General features: G+C 38.2%; 1 protein-coding gene across 1 annotated transcript; it reads right to left on the bottom strand.

Annotated features, from left to right (window-relative positions):
- Positions 1 to 44: 44 nt before the first annotated feature.
- On the bottom strand, positions 45 to 26,754 carry LOC117423752 (uncharacterized). Its single transcript, XM_034039882.3, has 4 exons — positions 26,631 to 26,754; positions 7,971 to 8,081; positions 6,015 to 7,077; positions 45 to 3,981 (listed from the first exon to the last, which is right to left on the bottom strand). Exons 1-4 carry the CDS (start codon positions 26,705 to 26,707, stop codon positions 3,013 to 3,015), a joined length of 2,220 nt encoding a protein of 739 aa, XP_033895773.2. The 5' UTR covers positions 26,708 to 26,754; the 3' UTR covers positions 45 to 3,012.
- Positions 26,755 to 27,935: the final 1,181 nt, after the last annotated feature.

Here is a 27,935-nt window from a genome sequence, read left to right as displayed (position 1 = left end):
GGGTCAAGCAGATAAACACAGGAAAACAGAAACAGAGCCAAGATATGTCAGCACATTTGTGCACTTTTATTTACAACAAAGAACTTGTTAAACAAAGTGCCAGGAACACTCCTCACTTCATCACCACTTCTCCCTCACACCCAGCTGACTTGTATAATGACCTGCCTTACAGGTGAACCCGTCAGTTCATTTCTTAATAGAAGTGTTTAGGGGACAATCAGTCGGGATGCTGGTTTCTAACATTCCAGCCACATTCTCACCAGGCTGGAACGGAGAGGACCAGACAGAGCTTTTTCCTGCAGGGTTAGGAAATGTCAACCCTATCCATGTCTCACCCTGCCACAATAATATTTCAAAAAGAATAACCTTGTTAAGTGGCATTGCATTATAGGAGTATGATATATTATTATGATTTTTTTGAAAAGTAACAAGGTTATGTAACAATGTGAACTTTCATCTCTGTAAACCTCTCTCTATATATACACACGTGTGTGTGTGTAGTGGGGTGGGGCTTAACAGGTCATACTGTCACAAGATTCAAATAGAATGACAAGCTGAAAGCCAGCTGTAGGCAGATTTAAAGAAAAGGGATCATTCAAATTTGAGGAATAGAGCCCAAAATCACTCAAACTGATTAAAACACCATATAATTGTCAGGGAAACGTACAAAATACCACTGCACCTGCTCTTTAACCTTATATAATATACACCTGGTTTCAAACACCTTGATTTATCGCTGATCTTAACATTTTAAAGGTAAGATAATCCATTAAATTGGAAGATAAGAGCAGTGAGTAGGAATAATTTGAAATTACAGGTATATATGATTTGGTAATACCTAAGTAGGAAATATTTTCTGGTAAAATGGTGCCGTTTCTTTATTCAGAATGAGGTGTTCTCGTGTATTTCTTCCCTGGTTTCCACAAATTAATATTTTAGAGAAAAGAGAATATTGTGACATGTGATTTTATGCAAAAAAAGAGAGATTTATTTAAAAATGCACCCAGCTTTACATGTTTTGTTGACCATTTACACTATGTTACAATGCAAATAACACAACTGTTTCTTTTACCAAATGCATTATTTAACTACATATGTATTTAGAATGTATACACAGCACCAGTATGTACCATACAAGTCTGTCAAAGCTGCAGTGTCCAACAATCATGTTCAGTTTTAAATACATGTCTATTGCATTCCTCAGAATTCCTCATCCTCCATTGATTAGATGGCTCCAGGTCCATTACTTGGTGGGAATAGACTGTGTAGTAAAGGGAATTTCATTATGAACTCTGTAAGTCCATTATCAGGCTCAATGGTGTGCCTAGATCCACGTAGAATTATCAGGACACAGCAATCCTCACCTCACCAGTGTTGTTTTAAAGCAAATAATAAGAAAGATTGTTTTCTAATAGTGAAAGTGCCCTCTCGAGGAATGCTCTTCCGTGGGATAGTTGACCTTGCCTTTCGTTAGCGCCCTCACCATGCGATGCATAACTCCCAATAGCGGTTAACACATGGTAGAGCCTTCATCGGCAGACACTATTGTTTATATAACATTCGCTGGTGTCTGTTGACCGAATTCTTCCATAGTTCAGTCTTCTTTGCTTCAGTTCAATGACATATATGAGCTACAGTGCAACAGTAGTCCCTGGGGCCTGCAACTATTTACTGCTGTGTGGGGATATAAATGTTATATCCTAGTGAGTAGAAGACATTAAATGCAGGGCTTCCATTTTATTTCCTCTAATTGTTAAAATAATTATAGCTAACAAAAGAATTCCGTACATTTTTCCTAACTTGCACGTCCATTCACTATAAAGGTCTCAAAAGTACAGTTGTGAAAGGAACATGTTTCTTTTTCATTTTTACATTTGTTACTACACAAGGTTAAAGAAATCTCCATTTGCAAGCCTTGCTTTCAAATTGTCTTACACCTTCCTTGACTATTTCTCCGGGAAAGTGAAATTGTCCCCACCCCTTCAATGGCTTCTTTCCTGTCAGTAACCAGCCAGCTGCTTCACTAATTACTGGACTGCTTTGACTCCAAACACTGCTCATGTGAAATGACCTAGGAAGCACAGCAGTAACAGACTTCCTGGAAGACCACACTAGCAAATTGAGAACGTTCTTTAACCTACTGTAGGTCCAGATGTCATGTTTAAAAATGAACATACATGTTGATTCAGGTGGGGTGAAGACGAACACACACTGTCCTCCGAAGCGTGTGCCGTCAGCTGCCCACTTTTTTTACACACTGCAGCCACCCAGAGCTACAGCGTCAGAGGACAACGCAGCCCTGGGCAGCTTACAGGCAAGGCTGCAGGCGCCCGGCCAGACCACAGGGGTTGCTGATGAGCAGTGAGCCAAGGACACCCTGGCCGATATAGCCCTCCCTCCCCGGGAGGTGCTCGGCCAATTGAGCGCCATCCCCTGGTAGCTCGCGTCCTTGGTCGGCAAAGGAATAGCCTGGACTCAAACTGGCGACATCCAGACTATAGGGTGCATCCTGCACTCCACGCAGAGCGCCTTTACTGGATGCGCCACTCGGAAGCCCCGATATCCTCTGCTTTTGACTAACTCTGAGGACACCTGGTTTTTAGTCCTGTGCAAATCATGATTTTAACAGCTGTTGTAAAACCGAGACCTATAAGTACTCGACAAGTTTGCAATGAAAAACAGGAGGATGGGCTTGGGGATCTAAACATCTGATAAGGTAGGTTATTCTTTTTTTTATTTAATTTTGTATGTTTGATAACTGCATAGTAGTGTTTCTAAATGTAACTGTGAGGTGAAACATCATTGTTCTTAACAGGGCAATTTCGAGTTCATTGCAAGTTTGAAGTGTAGTTCATTTTTACTTGCAGAAACATTTTTATAAATTATTACACATCTGCGAAACCCCACCCCCCAAAACAAAATCTTGACTACACCAATGCCTGCCATGCCCCATTAGAAGTCACTATGGGTAGATTGCCAGTTCTGTGGCAAAAATATTTAGCAGCACTTATGTCATGGCATGTTTGGAAGGTTGTTCTGTGCAGTCCTTTTTGGGCCTCTTTTCCTATAGACATTATGTCTAAGGTTCTGATTTTCAGCCCCTTGGTGGTTAAGATTCCTTCTTTGCCTCATCTTTGCTTTACTTGCTTTCCAAGTCTGGGAATGTGTTTGCTTTGTCTTGTTTTGAACTGAGGCCTTCAAGACCATGTCTGGAAACTGCTTGTCATACAGCAATGCAGTGTACTGCAGCTCTGGTGTAATGAGCCTCTGACATCGTGTTTTGGTTTGGTCAATCAGATGGGGATTGAGGTTATAACCCTGAATTTCAGCAGCTCCGTACTGAAAGGGCTTAAAGGAGGTATCTTTTACTTGGGAAGGGTCCACCGCCCCTCCTTCCTGGAGACAGATTTTCATCAGTTGGTTCCTCCTGTCCCTGAGCTTCTTGACTTCATCCTGCATCTTCTCTCTCCCCATAGACTCATCGATCCTCCTCCAAAATGTCCTGTTAAAATGCAGGTAGAGCTTCCAGTCCAGGGAGTTCCACTCTTTTATTTTCTCCATGGTCTCAAGGGACAGCTGCTGTTTTGTTTTGTTGTTCCTGCTGTTGAGTTTGAAGGAAACCACATCGTCAAGGGACCAGCAGAGGGCGTTCTTCAGCAGGATCATGGACTCGTCGAAATACTCTGAAATCAAAATGAGATTGAAGGTCTTCGCTATCATGGCGATGGACAGGTTGAGATGCCTCTCGTCTTTCCCGTTGTTGTTAAACCCAAAGTCAAACATCAGCAGGTTCTTTGCATAGTGGTTATTGGGAAGTGAAGCGTTGTAGTGACTCCAGGGATCCTGAAGAAATTGGTCCAGTGTGCTGACTTTTGAGAAAGCTGGTATGTATTTGTAGTAAGAGAAAGAGGATTCCATCATGGTGACTGGGTTCCGCAGGATGGAGAAATAGAATGAATCTTCTGGCATTACTTTCCTAACCTGTAAATGGCAAGAGAAGGAGAAACGTCACATGTATCAGATGTTAGCTAAGGTTAGCTGGATCGTTCTCTATAGTTGGATTCAGATATAGGCAGGCCAAACCAGAAGTGGATGGGGGTCACATCAGAATGCGAACAGTTAATAAGTTTCTAATCAATAGCAAATGTTTGTACACAACTGAACTGTGATGCAACCATACCTACTTTCGGCAGGGCCCAGCCACTTCTGAATTTGAATCCTGGGGCTATGACGGTGGCCCAGATTTAAAGCTAGAACCTCATTAAAAAATCTCCTGCTGATTGACCCTTTAGAGTTTTGTTTTTTTGTATGAAAAAAAAATATTGAATTTAGTACTCAAGGTGATAAAGGTGTTTGCCAATACATTGCTATAGAGAAAATCAAGCATCATCTGAAAGAATATAATATAATATAATATAATATAATATAATATAATATAATATAATATAATATTCGTTAATTATAAGTGAAGTTTGCTTAATCAGATGGGTGCACAGGAAGTCCATATCAGATGGCATATGGTTGTTCACTGCTCCATTCTAGCAGTATTATAAAATATGAAGTATTCTTTTTATCAGCCCGATCTCAGGTGCAACTGGTATGCAGATGTCTTGTTTTTTACAATGCATTATACATTATTCCTTTAAAATTGAATAATGGTTGAAATACAGCAAGCAGATACATTTTGAATGCATGTGACTTTGACCTCATCCTCTTATTGGCTGCACCTTTGCTGTTTTAACTGAGTTGTTCTTATGTGGAGAATTAGGGACCCGTATCATACACACAGCCTGGCCATTGAACACAGTTAAACAGAGGTCTTGACTACACTGTGGACATTAAAGATCTCAGCAGTGTCCAGGCTAAATCCCAAAGGTAAAACTCCTCCTTCTCTGAGTTTCACATACATCAGCTCTCTTCCAAGGTTACTATTAGAAAAGCTGTCTACCCTCACCTTTACAACTGAGTACCAATCAATGTAAATTAACTTCCGCATTGAGTGTTTTAAAAGCCGATTGGAAGAATATGTTCCTCTCATGCTTGGCGCTGACTCAGTCGGTATGCCAGTAAAAATGTCTGTGCCCCGGATGAGAGAAAAATATTCTTCCAATCGACTTATAAACTACTCATTGGGGAAGTTTGTCCAAAAAACGACATGTTTGTAATAATTTCATGACGTACTCCCTTGGCTGCACAAATGCAGTTCGGTTTTTCAGTTTAAACTTTCATTTCAGTTTTACCAAAAGCCGACTGCATGTTAAAAACAGCTGAAAGAGTTGATAAAAAAACTAAACGATCATAGCCAACTTGCATCCCTAATTAGGGATTGTACGGTAACAAATGACATTGAACTGTTTTCCAAAGCCAGGCACACAGCACAGACACCATTGTTTGCAGAAGACCTGCAATAGTAATATCATCGTGTCACCTGCTGTTACAGATACTTGAAAGGATGAATAGCAAACTGTCTGCTATGTAAAATGACATATAATCTATAGTGAATTCAAAAACAGCAAACAATAGTTGTGTCTTTTGTTGTCTTGTCATGTTTTATTGCTAAACAGAACTAGTTGTGTTACTGTGCTGTGTGCTAGCAGGTATTATATTGTTAGTTTCAGAAACAAAATTCTGTTTCTCCTGATGGATGATTATATCAAATGGAATCTATTGGAAAAGCCAAGCCAAATGTAACATTCTTCAAAGGTTGCTTTAAAGTCCTGTAATTAAAGATGTAAACATTACAAAATCCATCACAGGCCTATTCATTGTCACAGACCTGTTCAATGAAATCTATTCTGAGCTCAGAGTCTTTCTGGCTAGTAGCAATGTCGTGCGTCATAAGCTGGTGAACAATAAATCATGAGAACATTGTCAGAAACTTACATAAGCTGGGAGCCTGGAGTCAGTTTCCACTCATCTTGTCCTTATTACTGAAATTGTTAACATACCTACACTTCTAGCTAGCTGTTTGAAAATAAAAACAGATTAAGTTCAGATTAAGTTTGCTGTCTTACCTCTGATATGTGGAACCTCATATGATTGCACATGATGTCATATTCCTTAATGGTCTTTGACTTAAAGCCTTCAACGAAAAAAGCTGTGAAATAGAAGGGGTAAAAAAGTTGGTTGTGTTTGCCATGGGGAAGGGCAAAAGTCAGGTTCCTGGCATCTCCAAAGCGGTATAAAATGTTCAAGATGGTACTGCTAGCTGTCTTATGCGTTTTGAGAAACACAATGTGAGTTTTTTGCTGGCAAGATGTGCTTGCTTTGTCTAGTTGCTTTAAAGCTCCTGGGTGGAGCTCAGGAAGGGTGCTGCTTTCTAGCAGGTCCCTGTTGCCCACCAAAGGTGCAAGGGGAGCTGATGAACGCTGGTCTTTGTCAGTCTTTGGCTGCTGTTTTAAAGTCACAGGGCTTTCAATGTGGTGATTCTTGGTGTCTGAATTTGCCATTGGTATCCCTTCCTGTTTGGTGGAACTTTGTGTTACAGGTGATGGGTTAGCATTTTTGTGTAATGTGATATCTGGATGGACTGGTAACCTTGAGATTTGGCCTTGAGAGGTAGCTGATTCTTTAGGGTCCAAATCATCTGCTTGTCTTGTCTTTGTTTGTTCTTTGAGAGCAGAAACTGGGCCATCAGAGTCAATTTTAACTTCTGAATGACATTTGGCTTCTTGATGTTTTACATCCTTTAAGTCTGTGGCTCCAATGATTTTCTTTGAAGGATCTTGGAGGTTGATCGCAGAGCTCAGAAACGATACAGATATTTCAGTGTCCCTGCTTTTTATGAGAATCTTTTCAGCAATGGCTTGAGAGGTACCATCCGAAAAGCTTACGTTAGAATCCTTTTTATAGCTGTCTTTGTAAACTGGAGTGGGTTTCTGGGATATGTGGCTGATGTCTCTATCTGTTTGGAAAGTTTGTTCTCTTTCCATTCCTGTTTTGTATTCTTGAAAAGGTATTTTAGAGGGCTCTTCTTCCAATTGATGTTGCGTTGATGTGATTGTCCTTTCAACTTCAAATATGAACCTCATATTAAACAGCTTTTCGGTGGCAAACTGTTTCAGGATCTGTTCTTTCCTGTAATAACAAGATGTTCTTAATTTTTCAAATAAAGAAGAAAAGCAGCAAGGGAACTCAAAACCATTTTTACATGCTTTGCTTAAGTAAATTACCCTGACTGTGTTTTCTTGTTTATACTACATGGTCATAAAATAGTCACATTACACTTCTGTTTTATTGCTTGCTCAATAATTAAGGTCATATGCTTTTTTTGATAACCAAATGTATCTGTGAGTGCTTAATATTAGGTGTTGACTGGAACACCCTCTATGACTTTTGGGGCTAATCTTACAACCTTGTTGCTCACTCAGATTGTGCTTCCAACTGTCCAATTAGATTACTCTGCAGTTAAAGATTTTTTTGACAATTGTAGTGCAAAGTGGTTAAAGAGTAAGTAGCATTTTTTTTTAATCGCTCTTGATGCAGTGATTTAGAGGACAATAACACCATCATGCCAGATCCTTTTATTTCTAACACGCTTCATATTGAATCAAAATGATTTTGATTATTACATTATTATGCTAATTCCGATAAAGAAACCGTTTGTTTACAAAACGTGGTGAAAATGGCTCTGTGACTGGCAACGGAATATAGGTCCTATTTACTAATGAATAAAATAAACCTGTGGTACTAAATGCAAAACACGTTAATACGCCCCATTTAAACAACATTGGGCTAGGTCGTAATAAGTGCATTTAACAAACCCATCATTTAAATGTTAGCTTTTTCTATTCCTGGTATTTCTGGTCTTTAAGTGTTGTGTTCCTCTTTGAGAAAAACAAAAATGTTGGAGTAAAGGGCACTTGAGAATGTAAATCATTAAAAGACAGCATGTTTTTGTTTTTTTTAAATAATGTGACAGTACATTACACAGTGCTTTCTTCCTTTAACGAACATGTTCAACAATGTACCTGCTATGTCTGGTCACCCCGAGTATCTGAATTGCCACACACAGAACAGCGAGAACCATTAAAGCCGTCCACATGAAGCGCAGGTGAGTGCAGAGCACTGTCTTCAGCCACCTGTGGAAACAGAAGGGAGCCAAGTCATTTATTCATGTACTGATTCAAAGAGGCACAGGGATACAGTTTTAATTTTAAGGTTTGTATAGACACCATCAAACACAGATCAATGGAAATCAAGAATACAAAAGAGAATATAGGGGTGACACATTTAAGATTTGAAGTCTGTGTAACCGGGTGGAGACTGTAGCTTCGGTCCAGAATGGCAATTCTTTATATTATTGAGTACACAACACACAACACACTCGGCAAGTTTCCCCACACCCTGCTCCGAGGAGCTCCCAGGCTTCCTTTTAACAGCCCACAGCCCGCCAACAACATTACAAAATTCTAACCCATATGTTATTGGTTTCATGAGCAGTGAGTGGAGGAAGGATAACAAACTTGCTGGTCACTATTTTATAAATTATATTATTATTATTATTATTATTTGTTTATTTAGCAGACACTTCCAAGGCAACTTACAGAGACTAGGGTGTGTGAACTATGCATCAGCTGCAGAGTCACTTACCACAACGTCTCACCTGAAAGACGGAGCACAAGGAGGTTAAGTGACTTGCTCAGGGTCACACAGTGAGTCAATGAGCGAGCTGGGATTTGAACCGGGGATCTCTTGGTTACAAGCCCTTGTCTTTAACCACCGGACCACACAGCCTCCCTGAATTGCTTGATAATTCGACAGAGATAGCTGGAAATTGTGCCTGACTATGTATATCAGAGAAAATAAAGTAAATACAACCTGAAATTATTCCAGCTGGATTGTAAGGATATTGTTCATTTACTCTATCTTGGTTTAATGATTTCGATTGCTAGATAACGACAGCTGTGTTTTCATGAGACTACTAGATGGATGCGGTACAGATGGCAGTGCTAAAGTTAATCTGTGTACGATATCTCCTCATCACACATATTTAATCTTAGCGTTTGTTTTACCTGACACTGGCCAGATGTCAAAACAAAAAGAAAATCCAACATCCTTGAAATCTGAAATGCAACAGACATCCAGTATATTTCAACTACATTAGGAGCAAGACTATTTCTGTACGATTTAGCAGCCACCTTATTTGCTAATTTACTTATCCTTTTAAAAAATTAAGTAATAAAACAATAGTTGCTGCTGATGCATGGTGGAATATGCGTGTAATAACAAGGAAATAGCCCATGCCATGGTGTTCCCATGTAATTATATCAGGTAACAAGATGTCGTTCACAAGAACATTTCCATGTTATTTTATATTAGTTTACATGTAGGAGCAGTCGACGTCAAGTGGCTGTGAAATAATTGTGAAGCATGCAATTTCTGAGGGATGGAAGTGTGATTGCAATCCCTTAACATTCGTTCCAAGCATTTTTAAAATGTAGTGCACAAACAGCAACGTGCTACAAAACAGTGTTCACAAATACAGCGACAGACATTGTCAAATACGTGGTTTCTTAATTCTTTTTTTATCATTCAACTGTCAAATAATTAGTAGTCGTTATACCCCTACTGCACAAGACAGCTGTTACAGCCAGTAAGCACGTGCACAGGGATTGGCTTGATAAAGTCCTTGCTTTTGTGTTAGTTAATTAGCTTATTTTATAGTCCCTTTACTTTGAGCATCCAGATGGGAGTGAGAACTGACCAATCAGAACTGGGCTGTGGATCAGCACCAGACTAGAAGGAAAACAAGTGGGTCAGAGAGCTGCTGGCTCCTACTGTCAAAAGACGTTTTCCCCAAAATGCCTCCTGGAATTTGTTTGTTAAATTCGGTCTCCTGTGTTTATTTGTCAGCGTCACATTTATACCAACAAGCACCAAGATATTTTTTTAAAGCAATGATAAAATATATAACCCCAGGAATTCTTTTTGACAAGAGAATCAACAAAATAATGCTGGTTGTCAGCCTTTCATTGTGTTGTTGGATAATCTCTCGAGCGTCCATTCCCTGAGGTGTCCACAGAAACAAAAGACACAGGAAGGCAGTATATACCCTTATAGAGATGCTTGCAATAGACAACTGGTCTACCGCTTGTAGGTTCCAACATTACCAGCAACCACAACAGATATGGAAGCAGTAGTGCTGTGGTACTATGTTTCTGTGGATTTTCAGACAGTGCAACTGTTGATGCCAATGCTATGTCAAAATAGGAAAATGTAAATTTCCCTTGTGATACCCTCAGTAAAGAACCATTGCATTGCCACTGTGCCAATCAAACAGACCCGTGAGGTTAGCACAGCCTGTAAATGTTTAACAGCCTGCCTAAGCAAAGTTTATGCTTCAGAGACATTTTAATTATATACATGAATCTTTATGAACAGTGTATAGTGGTATACCACAATGAAAATACAGCACAGCCAAGCATGGTAAAGTGCTGCATGTAAGACCTAAAGCTGGAATCAATGGGGATTCAAGGAAGTACATGCAGGTAGGCAGAGAACTGGTTTAAAGGAAGCAGAGAGTACTTGTAGCTGGGGCCGTGCTTGGACCCATGTTGTTTCTTATCAAAGACTTAGATGAACTAAAACAGGCTCACCAAGAGAGACCTTGGTGTTGTAATAGACTCACCCCTGTCAGCAATCAAAAAGGCAAAAATGCTTGGTTAGAAATAGACAAAACTGTAGACTACAAATCAAATGAGGTTACAATGATGTTGTATAAGGCACTGGTGAGAAACAGAAGTTTCAGACTTTCCTCATAGCTATACTAAAGCATTTATCATAGTTTATAATGGTTTGGCATGTTTTTAAATGTGATTTACCATACCTCTCTAGGCTTTACAGGGCTTTACAGTTATACGTTTACCATGTTTACACTATGCTTTATTACACTTTGCTAACCTTTTTGCTAACCTTCACCCATGTTTAGTGTTGGCTACATCAGTAAGAAAGTTGTGAGAAAGTAAATAAGAAAATGAAGACGCCCTGGTCATGTACCTGGTCCTTGCTGACTTTTAGCTTTAGAGGGGTGTGTGTGTTTGCACTGTACCTTATATATCAAGTTTCTCCATGTTTGATCATTATACATTTAGCTCAGAGACAGGCTGCTTTCGTGTCATTGAAAAGAGGGGGAAGACAGATGAAGAGAATACTGTTAAGTGGCTGAGGTAAGAGGTCGATTGTGATGTCACCGTTTTGAACTGATTTTGCAGGTATCATTTTTTTTGAAGCAGATGACCTCAACCGTGCTGATATGGAGGATACAGCACAGTACAAACTGAAAATAGCACGGTTAATATCATGAATTGGGTTTCTCCGTAACAGCAGGCTAACCGTGCGCTCTGACTGGCTGAAAGATCCTCAGCAGTATAATATAATATACAAATATAGACGAGATATTTTGGGTATAGTGGAAAACTATTGTCCCCTCTGACTGATATTGGGTCTGAATGTGGACTATTCCACTATATCCAAAATATCTAGTCCTTACATATTTCTTTTTAATTAAATGGCAGCTTGGGTTCTGCACAGTGTGCTTAAGATCTTGTAATTCTCCATGGCTTGTAAATCTGTAATTTTGGAGTGAAGAATATTGTTGAAAGATGGCAGGGTTTTTTCAAATTTTGGGTTTTTTGTATCTTTTTCTCTTAGAATTTACTGACGCTCAGTTTCAGAAAGCTGGGGAAAAATAGCTTCCACCATATATTTTTGTGTCTGTTTGTGAGAGTTAAGCAGAGAGGGGTGTGAAAGTAGTAATACTGCAATCACATTTGAGCAAAATTAATCCAGGAGTTGAATCTGGTTGTCAAATCCAGGAGTAGTTAATGTAGCTTTATGCCCTGTTCTGTTCACACTAGAAACTAATCCCAAGTTTGATGCAGCTTAGTTTTCTTTTTTTCTCTTTCTAGACACACTAAAGCTGGAGTTGACTCTGCAGTGCAGTTCTTTTGATCTGTGCCTGTGTAAAGCATGAGCAATCAAATACAATTAGCCGCATTATTTTTTAATGTGGCTCTGGTAATAATTAATGCAGACTCAAAACTACCTCAGGAGGTGGATTAAATAGTCTTGGTGTCAGCATTACTCAAATATTCATTAAGGTAAGCGTGAACAAAACAGGTTGTGAGTCTTGCTTCAGTGCACAGTCAGCACCGCTCATGCCAGTATGAAAACATCATCTGGATTTGAGTAATGACTTGAAGAGCCCAGGTAAAGAATCGAAAGTGTTAATGTGTTAGTGAAAATCCAAGTGTTAAGATATCCAGCCTTTCACAGCAGTATTTATGGTATGGTGTGAATTACAATCCATTTAAAAAAAATTAAATCTGTCTCTGAGTCATAACAGTTGTACTTCTCAAGTACTTGAACTAATGACTTCACCTAGAATTGTCATGGCAACAGCCTATATTTGCAGTCAAGCTGGGTTCTATATAAGCACAGCAGTTTCTCTCCACTTTCTATTCATAATAGGTCACATTTATCAAGGCGTTTAAACTTTTACTTGCTTGTAGAAGGAAAAGTTAATTTTACAAAACTCACAATGTATGGACGAGTCCTTCAATGAACCTTCTGAGTTGCTTGTCACAAGGAGTGTCTATAGCAGTGCTCCTCAACTGTGGCTCTTGAGATCCATTACAGTCCTGGTCTTTATTCCAAGCAGGTCCTAAATTAGTTAATTGCATCTTAGCAGATCCAATTAACAATTGTAGAACCTTTGTAGAACCTTTACGTTGGAATAAAAACCTAGACTGGACTAGATCTCTATGGACAGAGTTGAGTACCACTGCTCTATAGTTTCACAACATTAAAAAAGAATGGACTTTTAAAGGATAAAGAAAAACACTTGTCTCTTTACTAGAATCAAACAACTAAGTAATATAATTCACAGTTTCTTAAACACTTGTTTGTAGATTGTATACTTGAGGAAACTCTTTGGAAATAGTGTCCAGACAGAGTTCTAATATTTAATGGAGGGTAGTGTATGTTATAAATACACTTTCCAAATTAGGGGTGTAAATACTGTAGTTTAGAGTTTAAACATTGAAATGTTATCCAAATGTTTTGAATTTTGTCTAAACTTTTAAACGTTGCCAGAAATATTAATGTTCGTCTTTGTATTGTCACAGCAGTAACTATAAAGTTTCAGGTTATTTCTTTAATATGAGTATTTATTGATATACACATCAGCATTGCACACAGAGTAATATCATGATATCTGGTGCTACTACACTATAGGTTAAAGGAAGCTCTCATTTTCTATGCCTTATTCACGGGTATCTGTTTGCACTCCTGGGTCATTCCACCTCAGCAGTGTCTCCTGTGTCAAAGCATGTTACTGGTTGAAAGAATGCCAGTCACTAGGGAAAGCAGCTGATTGGATATAAAAACATGGCTCACAAACAGAGGCTTCTTTAACTTAGTGTATTACCAAATATTATGTTTTAAAGTGAAAATGCATGTTTGCTAAAACATGTGTTTCTTTCAAAACTGCACATAACGAATGGATGTGCATGCAGGCTGCAATTATACGTATTGTATCAAGCCGGTGGTTAAACCAGCTTAAGATGCCAGCCCCCCCCCCAGCCCGCACCTGCATCCTTAATGTTGGAATATAGTGAACTCGCTTGCTGCAGCAGAGTCACATATGGTTACATGATTCCAGCATCCAGGAAATCCAATCTACAAGCTTAAGAATCAAAACTTTTCCTCATGACAGGCAAATATTACTTTTCAAAATCCAATACATATTTCCCATACAGGTTATTTGTTATCTGATAAATTTTGGCATAACAAATAGGACTGCCTTCAAGTTCACTTAATGCATTTATTTCCTTTAATTTAAAAGTCTGCTGACCTTTTCATTTTCCACACAGAGTCCCCAAAGCCAGACAGAGAGACTTATTTAAAATGGATACAAAAACCGCACATCCAAGAGTTTTTTTAGACAGTAAAACATATCCTGTGCATATTACATATTACTGTAGAACCAGCCACACCACATTACCTTTATATATATAAAGTGCATTTATACATTTATTAGAAATAGCTATAATTGGATGTTCAGCAGTTCCAGTTCTTTGCTGCATTTAGTAATTAGGTCTGCCTCAGATTTACTCAGATTTAATCAATTGATGCAGGTCATGCCACCTCCACTCTTTTTCACAATGTGACTCAGACCGGATTATGTTCTTTCTGACTCTGCTGTTTTCTGATGAACAAGTGGTTTAGCTCTAGTACAGCACCAATGCCCAGCAACTCACTGTTTCTATACAGATTCATACTTTCCTCTGTCAGCACAGGTTTCAGATACCCAGTGTCCCTGTGTGCCGGGTCAAAGCCAGGTGTAACACCACGTGCAGCATTTTCTTCAAACACATTTTAAAGAAGAGCACACAGCTGTCAGCCAAATTGTGTTTTCCAGGATCGGCACCTTCATTTAATAATACTGACATCAGCTTAAGATGCGTACTTCCTGCACCTCTCAACTCCACATCACCACTAGGAGGCAGTTCCTTGGGTCTCTTCCCCATTCTCTTGCCCCCGCTCTGGGTGAGGACCAGTCTGCCCCATAGGCCAAACCATTCCACTTTCAGTCATTTAGTTCAATCCGCCCACTTGGCTTCTATCATGCAGTGATATCCAACGCTGCTCTACCCTGTCCCGATTGTAATACTACCCAAACATCCCGCCCCCTTGGTAAAGTAGGTGTCAGGCTCCAGCATGCACCAACATTTTTCTGCTAGTTTTATACTATTTAGATTAATATTAATTTGCCTTTGTTCAAAATTGATCCCTATCAGTCTGGTGATTATGTGAATCTCCATAGTTCAAGCAATCAAGGTATTTAGGGTTGCCTATTTTCTTACAGTAAAATGTAATGTTCTGTTTACAGGTAATACGGAATGGGTATGTGCAGTATATTTTGCATGGCTGTATTGCTTTTTGTTGACCCCTGCTCAGACCCAGTCCAGAGTCCAGATTTTCGTCTATGAAGGCATTTTTAAACAAATTGAGATAAAGCTTAACAATGACCTCATTAGCATAAAGTTTTCATCGGTCCTGAGCCTCAACCTGCTATTCATAAGAATGAATGACAGCAAAATGCTGTCGACAACTTGGAGTTATTGAACGCTGGGTGCGTTGGAGTGTAAACTAACAACAGCATCAAAGTGACATTGTCAAAAAAGTTATCTGACCGTATTTAACAAATCCCACCCCCCAATAAATAAATAAAAAAATAAAACAATAAAAAGACACAAGTTGTTGAACATAATCGCATCTTACAGTGTATAAATCACGGATCATACAGGCACGCTGTTAATAACATGATGGGTGCTGCTGTCGGTAGGTTCCATTTGTTTATGTTCCCAACAGCTAACGATGGAACTGAGCAAATGTTTATAGAGCTGATGATGTCATCAAAAGGAGACAGATTTCAGTCATGAACGAATATATACCCATTCATAAATTGCTTAGCGACAGTCGCTGGTCTGTACAGATCATTTAATGAATATCAATATGGACGACTTTCGTTAGTTTTAAATGAAATTCGATTACCTAGGACAGTCGGCAAGTACTTTTATGAATAGACCCTTATATGTCTGCTGTGATACTGGATATGTACCAAAAACATAAGACACGGACCCACCCATGTCTCATGTGAGCGTTTCAGGCCCTGTACACTTCTGAAGCCAAATCCTGCACACACCCTGTACATAGCAATGCACCATTACTTCTCCACAAAGATAATATACATTCAATCACTATTCCCCAGATATACACAAGGTCAATGGATCTGGGAAACAGAAACACTGAACTGAGCAATGGACTTCCAGAGGCACATACAAAGGGAAGATCCCATCAAAAATACATCACTTGCATTGTATCTCCATGCGGTAGAGGCATTCAATAAAACTATCCAGAGGCATGATGAATAAATATTTATAAAACCCATGGTCAATTTAAAAGTCACTTTTATAATGGATGCCAGTGTGGCAAGTGAAAATCACTAAAATCAATGAAAAAGCAACTATTTTAACAAATGAATGATGGTTCTAGTTTTGCATTGGCAGAAATTACTTTGAATGAATGTTTCAGTAAGAGCTAACCAATGTGTTTAATCTGAATTTGAGTGCTGAAACTAGATTATTTGAAAACTCATTCTATACTTTTTACTGTTTAAACATTACTGTAATCTGATTACATTTGTCAGTAACTTGAAACTGTAATTGTGGTAGTGGATTACATTTTCTGTGAAAAAATGAAAAGTTATCTTCAATTACATTTAAAATAAAAAAAAAGGCCAACTGCTAATGCATAAAATGGAAATCCGAAAAACGCTTCAACGAACAAGCTTTTTATATCCTCTTGCTAGAAAATGGTGTGAGAGGAGGGAACGAGCTGGATCTTCAAAGAATATCTGGAGCTCCAGCCTGACCAAACCAAAAACAATCTATATCTCTATAAAACCTTAACTGTGCCTGAGAAGTAACTGTTTGTAACTATACCTGTAAATTTTTTCAAAGTAATGAGTTACTGTGAGGTAAATACTTGCTAGTTTGTTCAAGTAACATGTAGGAAAATGTGTTATTAATCCACACCCTACTTATAACTATAACAGATTACTTCTTAAAAGTAACTTACCCATCACTGGTTATAGTTTTGCATTGGCAGAAACACAGGGGTGTAATATTAGTTTATTTTTAATGAATGTTTCAATGAGGGCTAAACAAACCTTTCCACTTCATTGCCATGTTTACATGACATGGGGCGTGTTAAGCTTGGAGGTGAGTCAGCCCCAGAGCTCTGTCACTTCCCTCAGGGTATACAGTCTCAGTGTTTCAGTCAGTCAACAGCGCTCCAGACAGCATAAACACCGCTCCCCCTCCTTCTCCCCCTCCCCCTCCCCCTTCTCTGCCACTACAGCTGTCCCCAAGGCTTGTGGGCGTTTAAACACCCTCAGATATAGAAAACTATAATCAGTTTTTTGTTTACCTTGTGTGCCTCTTACAGAATCAGGTTTCGAGAAATGTGTCAAACCCCATAGTGTAAGGATTTACATTTCAATCTTCTGTTCTTAAGTAATAATCTCTCCTTTTTCAATGAGAAATGTTGATCATGGTCTCCTGTTGGTAAACCGTGGGTTGTGGGATTTCTTATGTGGGTTCTTAGTTTACATCTCTTTCATCTTCAACCATCAACAGTCCTGATTTGGAATGCAATCTTAACCCTTGTTCTATTTGTTTGGTTTTTGAAAAGCAGAAAAATGTAATCTTTGCAGGGTTGTGCTCAGTTTTGTGCTGTGAAAAATATTTGTGCTGAAAAAATCTTGTGGTTTTCATATATTAACCTTTCTGTCAGTTTTTTGTGAAGTCTTATATTTGGAGTTTCAGTTTAATAGACAGGAATATTACTGCATCACCAGGTATGCATCACAATTATTTTGACAACAATCTGTGTAATTTTACTTATGGACTGATGAACATGTATTTCTGTCAAATGAGTCATCCATCTTTAATTAGCTTACACTGTACATATGTAATAAACTGTTAATTAAAAGCTGATTTGGGATACTAAACTTTAAGCATTAAATACTTAAAATTAGAGCTATAAAATTAATATTATCTTTATCCCTGCTTTTATAAGAGGGTAGAGGCTGGGCATGAACCAGCGACCTTGCACACTGCAAGCACACTTAACCACTATGCAAAAGAGCCAGAACAGTTTGCATTCATGGCTATAGAGCTTTTAACTGAATCTCATCTCACCGTCAGGGAAACGAATCCTTAAAGGCAGTTCTTCACACAACACCGCCTGTTACCTAGTCTTATAAAATAAAACTACTGTGTATGCCCTGCGCGTGAAGACAGGGTAATAAAATGCAAGTAGTCGACACAATCAGTGGTTAAAATGTACAGCTAATATTAGATTTCAGATATAGTTGTTGACTTTTTTACCCCAACTGTTTGATATGTTTTGTTTTTTGTTTTGTTATGAGTTATTATTTGTTGATTGATTGATTTATTTTACAAACAATAACAATATACCAAAAGAAAGCTGATACTCTTTGGAGTGCCACTTGTAGAATGTCTTGGTTGTTAAAATAATCAACAAATAATTGAAGAGGGACCATTATCTATTTATGAATACCAAGATATTTAGCATATCTAAAGCAGTCAGAGTAGGGTAAAACAAGCAATACACCTCCTCATAGTACCACATGTCCAGGAGGATGTGTATGTTTCCCTGTGACAGGGTAGCATCATGGCCCAGCTGTTACTGGCAGGAAGAGAGAGAAAAGAAAGCTGCAGTGAGCTCTTTTGGACAGTTTAATAATACACTAAAACAGTACACAAAACACATGAACAAATAAAAAGGCACAAGGGCCAAAACAAAAGGTCTATACAAAAACTCACGGACATAAACAGGACAGCAACACAGCACAGCACCTCCACCAACACCGACATTAATTTTAACATTAACACCCGTTATCACCCTTTTTATACACCTGTGACTGGAGCCTAATTAATCAGAATATATTCAATTCACAGATCCAGCCACATTCCCACATGACTTCTGCTAACCCAATATTCCCCACACACATTACCCCGGCAGGGCTTTCACCCTGCCACAGTCCCCAAGTCTACTTTGGCAGCCAGTCAGTTTTTCAGCAGAGTGTATTGACACAGGAATGTGTCAACCATATTGCTATAGGCAGTACTCTGTGTAGCAATTAGTGCATGCAGTACCCTTTTCAATGTCAACCAGTGTAAGTACATCTTACAGTTAATAAATAACATTTTCAGACTGATGTTTAAAGAACGTATTAAGTATAACAAATACCGATATGACAAAACAAACGGGGAAAGTGATGTTCAGGATTTGCATTCATATATTTTGAGATTAAAACAAGAATACAGACTTTCAGTTAACACTTTAATTATTAGAGTTTTACCTTTGACTATATGGTTGCATTTTCTACAAAAGAGTTAAAGACTGTGAGATTAGGGGGTTCTGATTCAGGTGACAAGGGCAGAAATACCTCTATCTGTCTCTCTCGCCTGCTTAAGCTTTCATCTGCTAAACACCACAGCAATAGCAATATCACCTGTTATCCAGACTACAAAAAACAGCAGCTTCAATTGTGCAATGCCAGCTCCATTCTGCACCCCCTCCATGGGTGAGGTCACTTGAAACCAACTCAAAGTAACGATGATTCACTTCAATTTGTGACAAATAAAGAAGTGCATCAGTACCATACATCCTGCTGTATATACACAATGAAAGCTATCAGTGACATGACGAAGTAGACACATCCACTGTATGTACATGTACAAATACACAGGCTGACAGAGGGCTCCATATACTGTACCTCCAGATTCTGATACTACCAATCATAATGTCGTTATAAAACGTCATGACGACTGGATCACCTAACTAGCTTTAGAACTACACTCAAAAATGGCATGACATCGGAGTCAAACTGGTTCAATGGATTTGTTTTTAAACTAGCATTTGGAAAGTTATTTTTACTGTGACCAGTTTATTATAGGTGTGCAGAGACGCCACTGAGTTGCACTTTGTCTCCCTAGTAATCACTGGACGGCAACTAAACATTAAAAAAGGTATCACAGCAATCTATAACTATACTGCGTTTCATGAAAATCTACCTTCATTGTGTTTTGCTTCTTTTTTTACTTGGAAGTGGGTCATGCTATAATCAGTTGCGATGTTACCAGACAGTGTGTTAACATAACATGATATTAATCATTTTGCGCTTGTTAACACTAGAACTGCCACGGCAGTCATTTTGATGGTTTTAGGTTTTCAGATGTATATTACTCTGCGTGTCTGAAAGCTTTGCAGTTGTCCCATTGATGACTTTTCTGAAATACATGTATTAAATGCCCTGAAGGCGTTTGAAAGGCAGGATCGCGAAAATAAGGAATTTATAATCCCGCCCACCTAGAACCGCCAAAGCCGTCATTTTTACTGCCTTTTACAATACATGTTTTTATTTTGAATATAACTTACAATATTCTATTTTTTTATATACAAGCCTGTTGTTATCTCTACTGGGCTTGGCAGCCATCAATTCCTTCATTTTGCACCAGGGAAAATATCAGTAGGAGAGATTTCATCTTGAAGCTAGCCACAGCACTTCAGCAGAAACATTTCAATCAGAAAACTGCAAAGCAGCAGGCTGCAGCAGCTCAACCTGGATTCAGTGCTACAGAGTGACACACACAGAGAAAAACATATGTTACTTTCGTTTTCAATTAAAAAATAATTTTGTTTTTACAGTTTCGTATGCACATATACCTGTTTACACACTACTTTCTTTTTAATGTTTATTTTATTATAGTTTGTCATTTTTTTGAAGTAGTGCTTTATATGTGATAAGTTAGAAAATAAACCCTTTTATGTTTAATTGTTCATTTATATACATTGTTTCGGCTGTGCAGATGTTTGATATGACGTACTTGAATAAAACTTTTGAGTTGTATCCGATTGCTTGTCTTTCATTTTAATATTGATGTTGTTTAAAATGACTGCCTGCGGCGGTTTTAGGTATGAGTATAACCGCAGTGGTTATACTTGTGTTAAACAGAAAGTATGAGTAATAAGCTTTGATGGCACTTCCCGTTTTAGCCTAAAAAATATGAATACTCAGTATTGATAGTCGTTTACACTTGTTACTCTGCACACTGTATTCAAACAGAACTCCATCATACTCCACTCCACCACGACAATTTGCATCATCAGAAACTGCTAAAATGCATCCAGTGTGCACCAACACAGCATAGAAAAGTTCCACAAATGTTGTTGTCAGGTTTATTGTGAATTGCATGGAGCGCAATAGTGTGTACCCCTTATCTAGGCTGGGAATCATTTTGATATTTCTATTGTAGAGAAAAACAACTCGGACATTAACATCTGGAGCTAGAAGTAAAGATTTTTGAATATTTTAAACTGTTTCAATTCCCTGATCTAATACAAAAACACAGTTGTCTTAAATAATGAATACCTTCACACAAAACTGAACCCATTAACCCATGTTTCTCCCTTGACCAGGTTTGCATTGGGCACTGTGTAGTATGAGTGGACTAAACAGAACTGATCTCAGATAACTGGGCCACCTTGAGTTCAGCTACTTCATTACTCCATGCACTCCGAAAGACAAAAGACAAAGGAGGTAAATATACTCTGAAGCAGTGCTTTGGTTTGTGTTACTCATTGTCTCCCTAGTAATCACTGGGGGGCAATATGACTTACATCCAATCTAGAACTATGCCAAGTTCCATGGAAATCCACCATCAATGACTAGCAAGGAGAAAAAAAAAACATGCAGAGTCTACACCAGAATCACAGGAATAATGGAATTCCAACTGCTGGAAGAGTTGTGGTCATACCAGATCTGCCAAAAAAGTGTAGCCCTGTACATAGTCCCAGTGCTTTCTACATATAGTCAGCCACTATGTGTAGCAACATTTAATCTAATAAAAATGAACTAATAGCAATAACAACATATTACTGCATTTGTTTACATTAAGCCAGTGATTACTGTACATGGTGGTGCACACATTATGCTAATCATTTCCTAGAGACATAATTCAAAATCAAATGCTAACAAAGCTGCAGTTACAACACTAGCTACAGCAAGAGCCTTACGTTTCCTGGCAGCAAAACGAGATCAACATAAAAAAAAACATCACTTAAACATCACACATACAGAATAAATTATATACGTAGAGAAAGAGAGAAAGAGAGAGATAATTCATGAACAGCAAACATATTTATCCAAGGAGAATCAGGATCCAACAGGATACTCATCAATCACTAGAAATAATATACTATGGGCCTCACTTACGAAAGGGCACTAAATGCAGCTGTAACGTGCACATTAAGTAGTGCGCCTAACGTGCATCATAAATCAAAATGTACTGCCCCATTTACTAACAGAGGACGCATTAATTTATGTGCACACGATTTGGCTAATTTACATACCATAGCATGCACACTGCATGTATTGTAAACGATAATTTAATGTGCACGATAATGTCCAAGACTTACACTTGACCACCGTGGTATAAAAAGCCCCAGCAGTCGTATCTTTTGGTTACTGGCTTATTGTGAAAGGTGGAGGTGGCTTACATTGACCGAAAATGAGCGATCAACAGACGCAGCACTCAGCAGGGGACAGGCAGAGGCAACGCAAATTAAAACTGCACGCAGAGGAGTTAGAAATTCTAGTGAAGGAGGTTGTTTTAAATGATAATACCTTGTTTGGTCCAGTGTTTTATTTAACAACTCTATTATTTGTACCAATGTAATAGACTATAAAATAAAATCGAAGAAAATATAACATTAATTCACGTTTATTCACGCTTAATAAAACCTGTTATTTACAGGTAATTTCACTGCTCTATATGAAAACTTTAATGCAAGTAATGCCTTCATGATGCCAAATAGAAAGCATAGCCCAGAAAATTAGGTTTAAATAGTGCGTCTATCAGTGATTAAAGCCTGGTTTCCAAACAAACTAATTATCCCTCAGTTTAAGGTGCACACTGCGATTATCGCCTTTTAGTAAATACTGTGTGAATAAAGCTCATCTCATTAATCAGAGTGGGGTGCCTCATTTACATACATAATCATCTATTACCAAAAAATGTCATATTTATTCTGATTACCATAGTGTGGCACAATAAAATCTGTGTGTGTCATAATATGCCCCCTATTTTGCGTGATAATTAATACAATTGCAATAGTAAATACGGAAATCGTTAATATGCACAGTAATTGCAATTATGGTACCATAATGTTTAGTGCCATTTCGGATGTGTGTGTATATATATATATATATATACATATACTGTGAGCAAGCTCCCACTGTCACCACCAGGGGGCGCTCATGGTGGTCTGCGATCACCAGGGAGACCTGTGGTGGCCATGGAACAAGCCTGCCATGACGTCCAGGGACTTACTGGGCAACAGGCTGCAGGTGCGGCTATTTAGGGATTAACCTTGGAAACCAGTTAAATCTAATTAGGCCAGATTGACCCCAGCCTGTCGCCTGTAGAAACCTGGTTAGTTAGAGCACCACGCCAGTCATTCAGGTGGGTTCTCTGACCTGAAGGCCTGGCTGTAGTTTGTCTAAGCGCAGTCCTCTGTGCTCTCATCGTACCGGGCGGCTGTGTGGATTCTTCAACCCGTCTGTGCTGGATCTACAATCTCTTCTCCTACTTATGGTTTGACACCATTGTGACTATTTCTTTATTTATTCTGTTTTCCTCATCCTGGAACTGTATTGGGCAACCTATTCTGAACTGTATTTTGTGTACCGGAATATCATTTTGTTTGCACTGAAGAGTTGTTGAAACTACATGTGAAAACCCCATATTAAATCTTGACTTTTGTTGGAACTACCTGGTCTGGTTTCTCAGCGTGCACGAGCCCGGTCACAATACACAGTGAAGTTTGATACTGTATACATATACTAACCGTGTATTTTAAATACTGTACAAGACCAATGTATTACAAAGATAATGCATCAAGGAGACTTCCAGATAAACATGGCTTATTCCTTTATTGTTCTCCTTTACATTGTGTGCAGCTTTCTCTCTTGGTTGGAGACTGAATGAAGTCACTTGATAAAACACTCCACACTCAAATCCTCTCCTGCTTTGTCCTCAAGCAGCATTATTAGCTCTCTGTGACTAATGTCACTACTTTGGTCTGAGCTGCTCTTTGTCTCTGTAGCAGGGAGTGTGAGCTGAGTGGGGAGCGGAACATGGCAACTTTATATAGAGTGGGGGAGTGGAGCAGGGTGGTTGCTGGAGCGGAGCACAGAGCGGACATTTCCAGCCCGCTCTTTCACAGCACTGAAAAGAACTGAGCACGCTTTTATTTTTCTTAAATGCATGTTTGGCCATTTTTTAAAAAGAAGATGACAAATACAGATGCAGTCACTTTACAGTATTTTCCATCATGCCTGTGCATAACCATTCATTTTCCAGTTTCAAACCAAAATTAGGCACTGTTTTGCAGACTTGAGAATTGCATTTTCTTTTTTTAAGTTATTTATTTTTTTACTATATATATATATATATATATTGAACTTTATATATATATATGTTGAACTTTATAATTCATTATGGAGGGAAAAGATATATTGCCCTGATTGTGGAGCTGCATTTGTGCCATATTATAAAAATGTGAGAAACGTTATCAGTGTGTCCATCTGTCTGAGGTTATTACATAGCCTATATTGTTCTTATACAGTTCTACGGTTATGCCCCAATACAGCGCTATGAGCACTGTTTATAGTGTCTGTACTCTTAAGGATAGTTCATATACTACAGGGTGGGCCGTTAGCTCTGTTGAGACTCACTCATATGTGTTCATTGGTTGCTTTGAGCTCCCCATGAGATATTCGGATACAAACAAGCCCAGTATAAAGCTAATTTGATATGAATCATTATGCATAGTTTGAAATAGGTGACTACACCGTACATGACATCGTAGGAACCTGTTAATTGCAAGACGATATTTCCTAACTTTTATTTTATTTTCAATGTACGCATTTTTTCAGTAGCAATCAATAATAATGAGAAAGCGTCTTTGAATTGAATTGAGCATTTTATGTTGGATCTTTTTCTTAGCTGATCATAGCTGGGTATTTTTTTTAAAATTTTTTACTTGAGTCAAGCTCTGCAATTTATAATAAGGAAGATTAAATAGTATTCCTTTCTGAATGTACATGACATCTGCAATCAGCAACACAGTGGGGGGAAAAAGGCTAGTTTTATTTTATTTTTTAAAATGAATACCATGTGAGCGGAGCAGAATTTTGTCACTGCTCCGCTGCGCTCACATTCTCTGCTCCCTAGTAACCACTGGGGGGCAATGAAATCCTTACAAAACATAACTTCAGTAGTTCAAACCTATTGCATTCCCTAGTTCACATCAATCAATACTGTACATGATAATCTATAAAACTTAGCCTACAATGCTTCAGGCAAGTAATACGTTGTGAGGAAAAACAATCATATCCATGAATGTTGTGTAATTGTGCTGTCATTTTCATGAGAGACTGTATTAGCCTGGGGTAACGAGTGATGGCTCCTCGCTGGTGGTTTAGATTAGCAGTCTTAGTTTAGCTTTCAATCAATAATTGGATGGATATGGAAACCAAACCACCATCTCACCCATAAGCAGGTGGTTCACTGTATAGCCCTCAGAATTATGTCTAACCTCTAAGGAGAGCGTTCTGATATAAATATACTAAACAACATGAAGAGTACAGTATGCTAGTTTAAATGGGTCGAGTTGTTCTTTCCCTGGTAACATGCGTTGATAGTTACACTATTATTCCTAGAAACAAATACACTTGACCCAGACCTTTTTTATTTTGCCATAGGTGTACAACAAACTTCCTAAGGTTCATGCCAGTGGGTTTCGTTTTATGGTAATTATGGAGATGATATGCTAATATTTTGGATATCACGCATCAAAGGAACCATACCTACTATAAATTAAAAACACATTGCATTAAAAAAATGTGATAACAAACATTTTCAAGATAATTATAGAACTGCTGTAATTATAAGAAAAATATCTTTGTATTAAAATACTAACAGTAGTATTTGATTCTATGGTCCTAAGGACCATGTTAATTGACATACACAGCAAGTTTAGCTTGTTGCTGAGACTTCAGTGTTTTACTCAGCGACAGTCTGGAGGTACCGTATGTACAGGCCATCTAAATATTGTATTTACTGTATAAACAGATTAACCTGTTGTGAGATTATTCAGAGAAGTCTGCTGTGAAATTCTTGAGAATGTACTTTTGATAGTCCTGGGGAAGCACTGATGTAGCTCTGTGCCCTTTTGCTGATTGGCATTTATTAATTTTCTTTAACACAAAATTGAAGATTTGCAATGGTGTTACAGTAAGATGATGATTCCTCATTTGTCCATGCATTTGACCCATGGAACAATGGAAATTGAACCAGACTAGCACGGTCATAGTCCCTCCAGGTGTTCCACGCTTGGAACGTTCATTTCCCAAATTTGGTATAGTACGATAGATTCCATGACATCAATATTCTAGAAAAAGAATTCTGGGTGCCAAAAGTCTTGGTAAACATAGGCACTTTAACATTTAAAAACACAACAAACATAATGTTCTTTCCATGAAGATCTACAACTATGCCAGAATTCATTCACAACTACCTTCCTTGATTACATGTTTTGCTTTGTCTTTTTTCAAGTTACAGTCTACATCAGAAACATATGAATAATGGCATTCCAGCAGTTGGAAGAGCTGTGGCCATATTACATTAGTCTTATACATAGTCACAATGCTTTCTCCATATAGCATGACTTTAAAAAAAAAAAAAAAAAGAAACTGCAGCAACACTAAACAACAAGAAACCAGACAAACAAATAAAAAAAAACCACCACTTAGCTATGTCAGACTGCCATACTGTACAATATACATTAATAACAAAATCATATATCTTAATAACCATGTATATGAACTACAAGCAATAGACCATTTACAAAACCTGGGATCAAAGAACATGCATAAAGATGATTTCCTACAACATAGCATAAAGACTCACATGGGTAGAGCAGTCTTCCAGAAAAACGCAGCATTTTCCTTTATTGGTTTCCTTTGTTGAAAGGGTGTCTGATGCATTGTGTTCGTATATGTGTGTGTGCATGTGTGTGTGCAGGTTTCTCTCCCCTGGTTGGAGACTGAATGAAGTGACTTCATAAAACACTCCACACTTAGCTTTCTGCAGTTAGACCCCGCCTCCAGATACTGGATTGGCTCAACCAAGGGACCAATAAATATTTATAAATAGTGAAGGAGGGTGACTGGAGTAGGTGGATGGAGAACAAAGGCCTATAAAGACATGTCTGTGTTTCATAGGTACTGACAGAGTAGTTGTTTACGTGTGGATACTGATGGAAAAATACAATGATTCTTTTTTATTTTGTGAATTATGTTTTTTTTTAAATTTACATAGATAGATAGATAGATAGATAGATAGATAGATAGATAGATAGACAGATAGATAGATAGATAGATAGATAGATAGATAGATAAATTTGAACACATTACAATTCATAGCAATATAGAGTTAATATAAATATAGTATAAATATGACGATAATAACATGGGATAGTAACAATGTCAGTGTTAGTAAGATAAGTTGATGCCTTACCATATGTTTTTAAATTCTCAAGTTTGTTATTTAAAGAATAGGAGATCTAACAATAAATTCTTCCATAGCTGTAAAGCCAATTGTTGCAGTCTTTCCAGGAAAGTATTATACAGCAGCTTTTTTAGCAACCAGAAAAGAAGAAAGGGTTAATTACAAGCCTAGCTGAAATTGAATGTCTTAATCTATTATTTTAGATACATGGAAAAAAATGTTTTCCCAATAAGATTTTAATTTGGAGCAATTCCATATCATATGTATTAGGAATCAGTGCCACATCTCCAGCCTTTGTTTGAATCACTTAAGCCACTTTGACTGTTTCTATATTTTTGTTTTGTTTTGTTTTGTTTTTTTTCCTACACCAGCCTTTAAATAAACATAAGGGACCCACTAAAGAGCATATTATATGCATGTTTCCTGTCAATGAGACCAGAAATAATCAAGAATCATCCCTTCCAGCACTGGCCAGCTCAAGCTGGGGTTGTGTTTTAGAACAACTTAAACTGGTCTGACCAGTTTACCAGCTCCTAGCTGGTGTGACCAGCTTACCGGCTCCTAGCTGGTGTGACCAGCATCTCCCAGCACCTCCTCCATTCTGAAAAAATGGTTCTGATGTCACTTTGGAATAAAAGTGAAGTTTTCCTTTGTAAATTTGGACCACTGTCTGCAATAAGTCTTTTATCTGAAAAATCACTGTTG

Source organism: Acipenser ruthenus, chromosome 17 (genome assembly GCF_902713425.1).
Source record: "Acipenser ruthenus chromosome 17, fAciRut3.2 maternal haplotype, whole genome shotgun sequence".
Taxonomy (NCBI): Eukaryota; Metazoa; Chordata; class Actinopteri; order Acipenseriformes; family Acipenseridae; genus Acipenser; species Acipenser ruthenus.
Note: the sequence above shows the minus strand (reverse complement) of the source record. Positions and strands in the feature narration are given on the sequence as shown.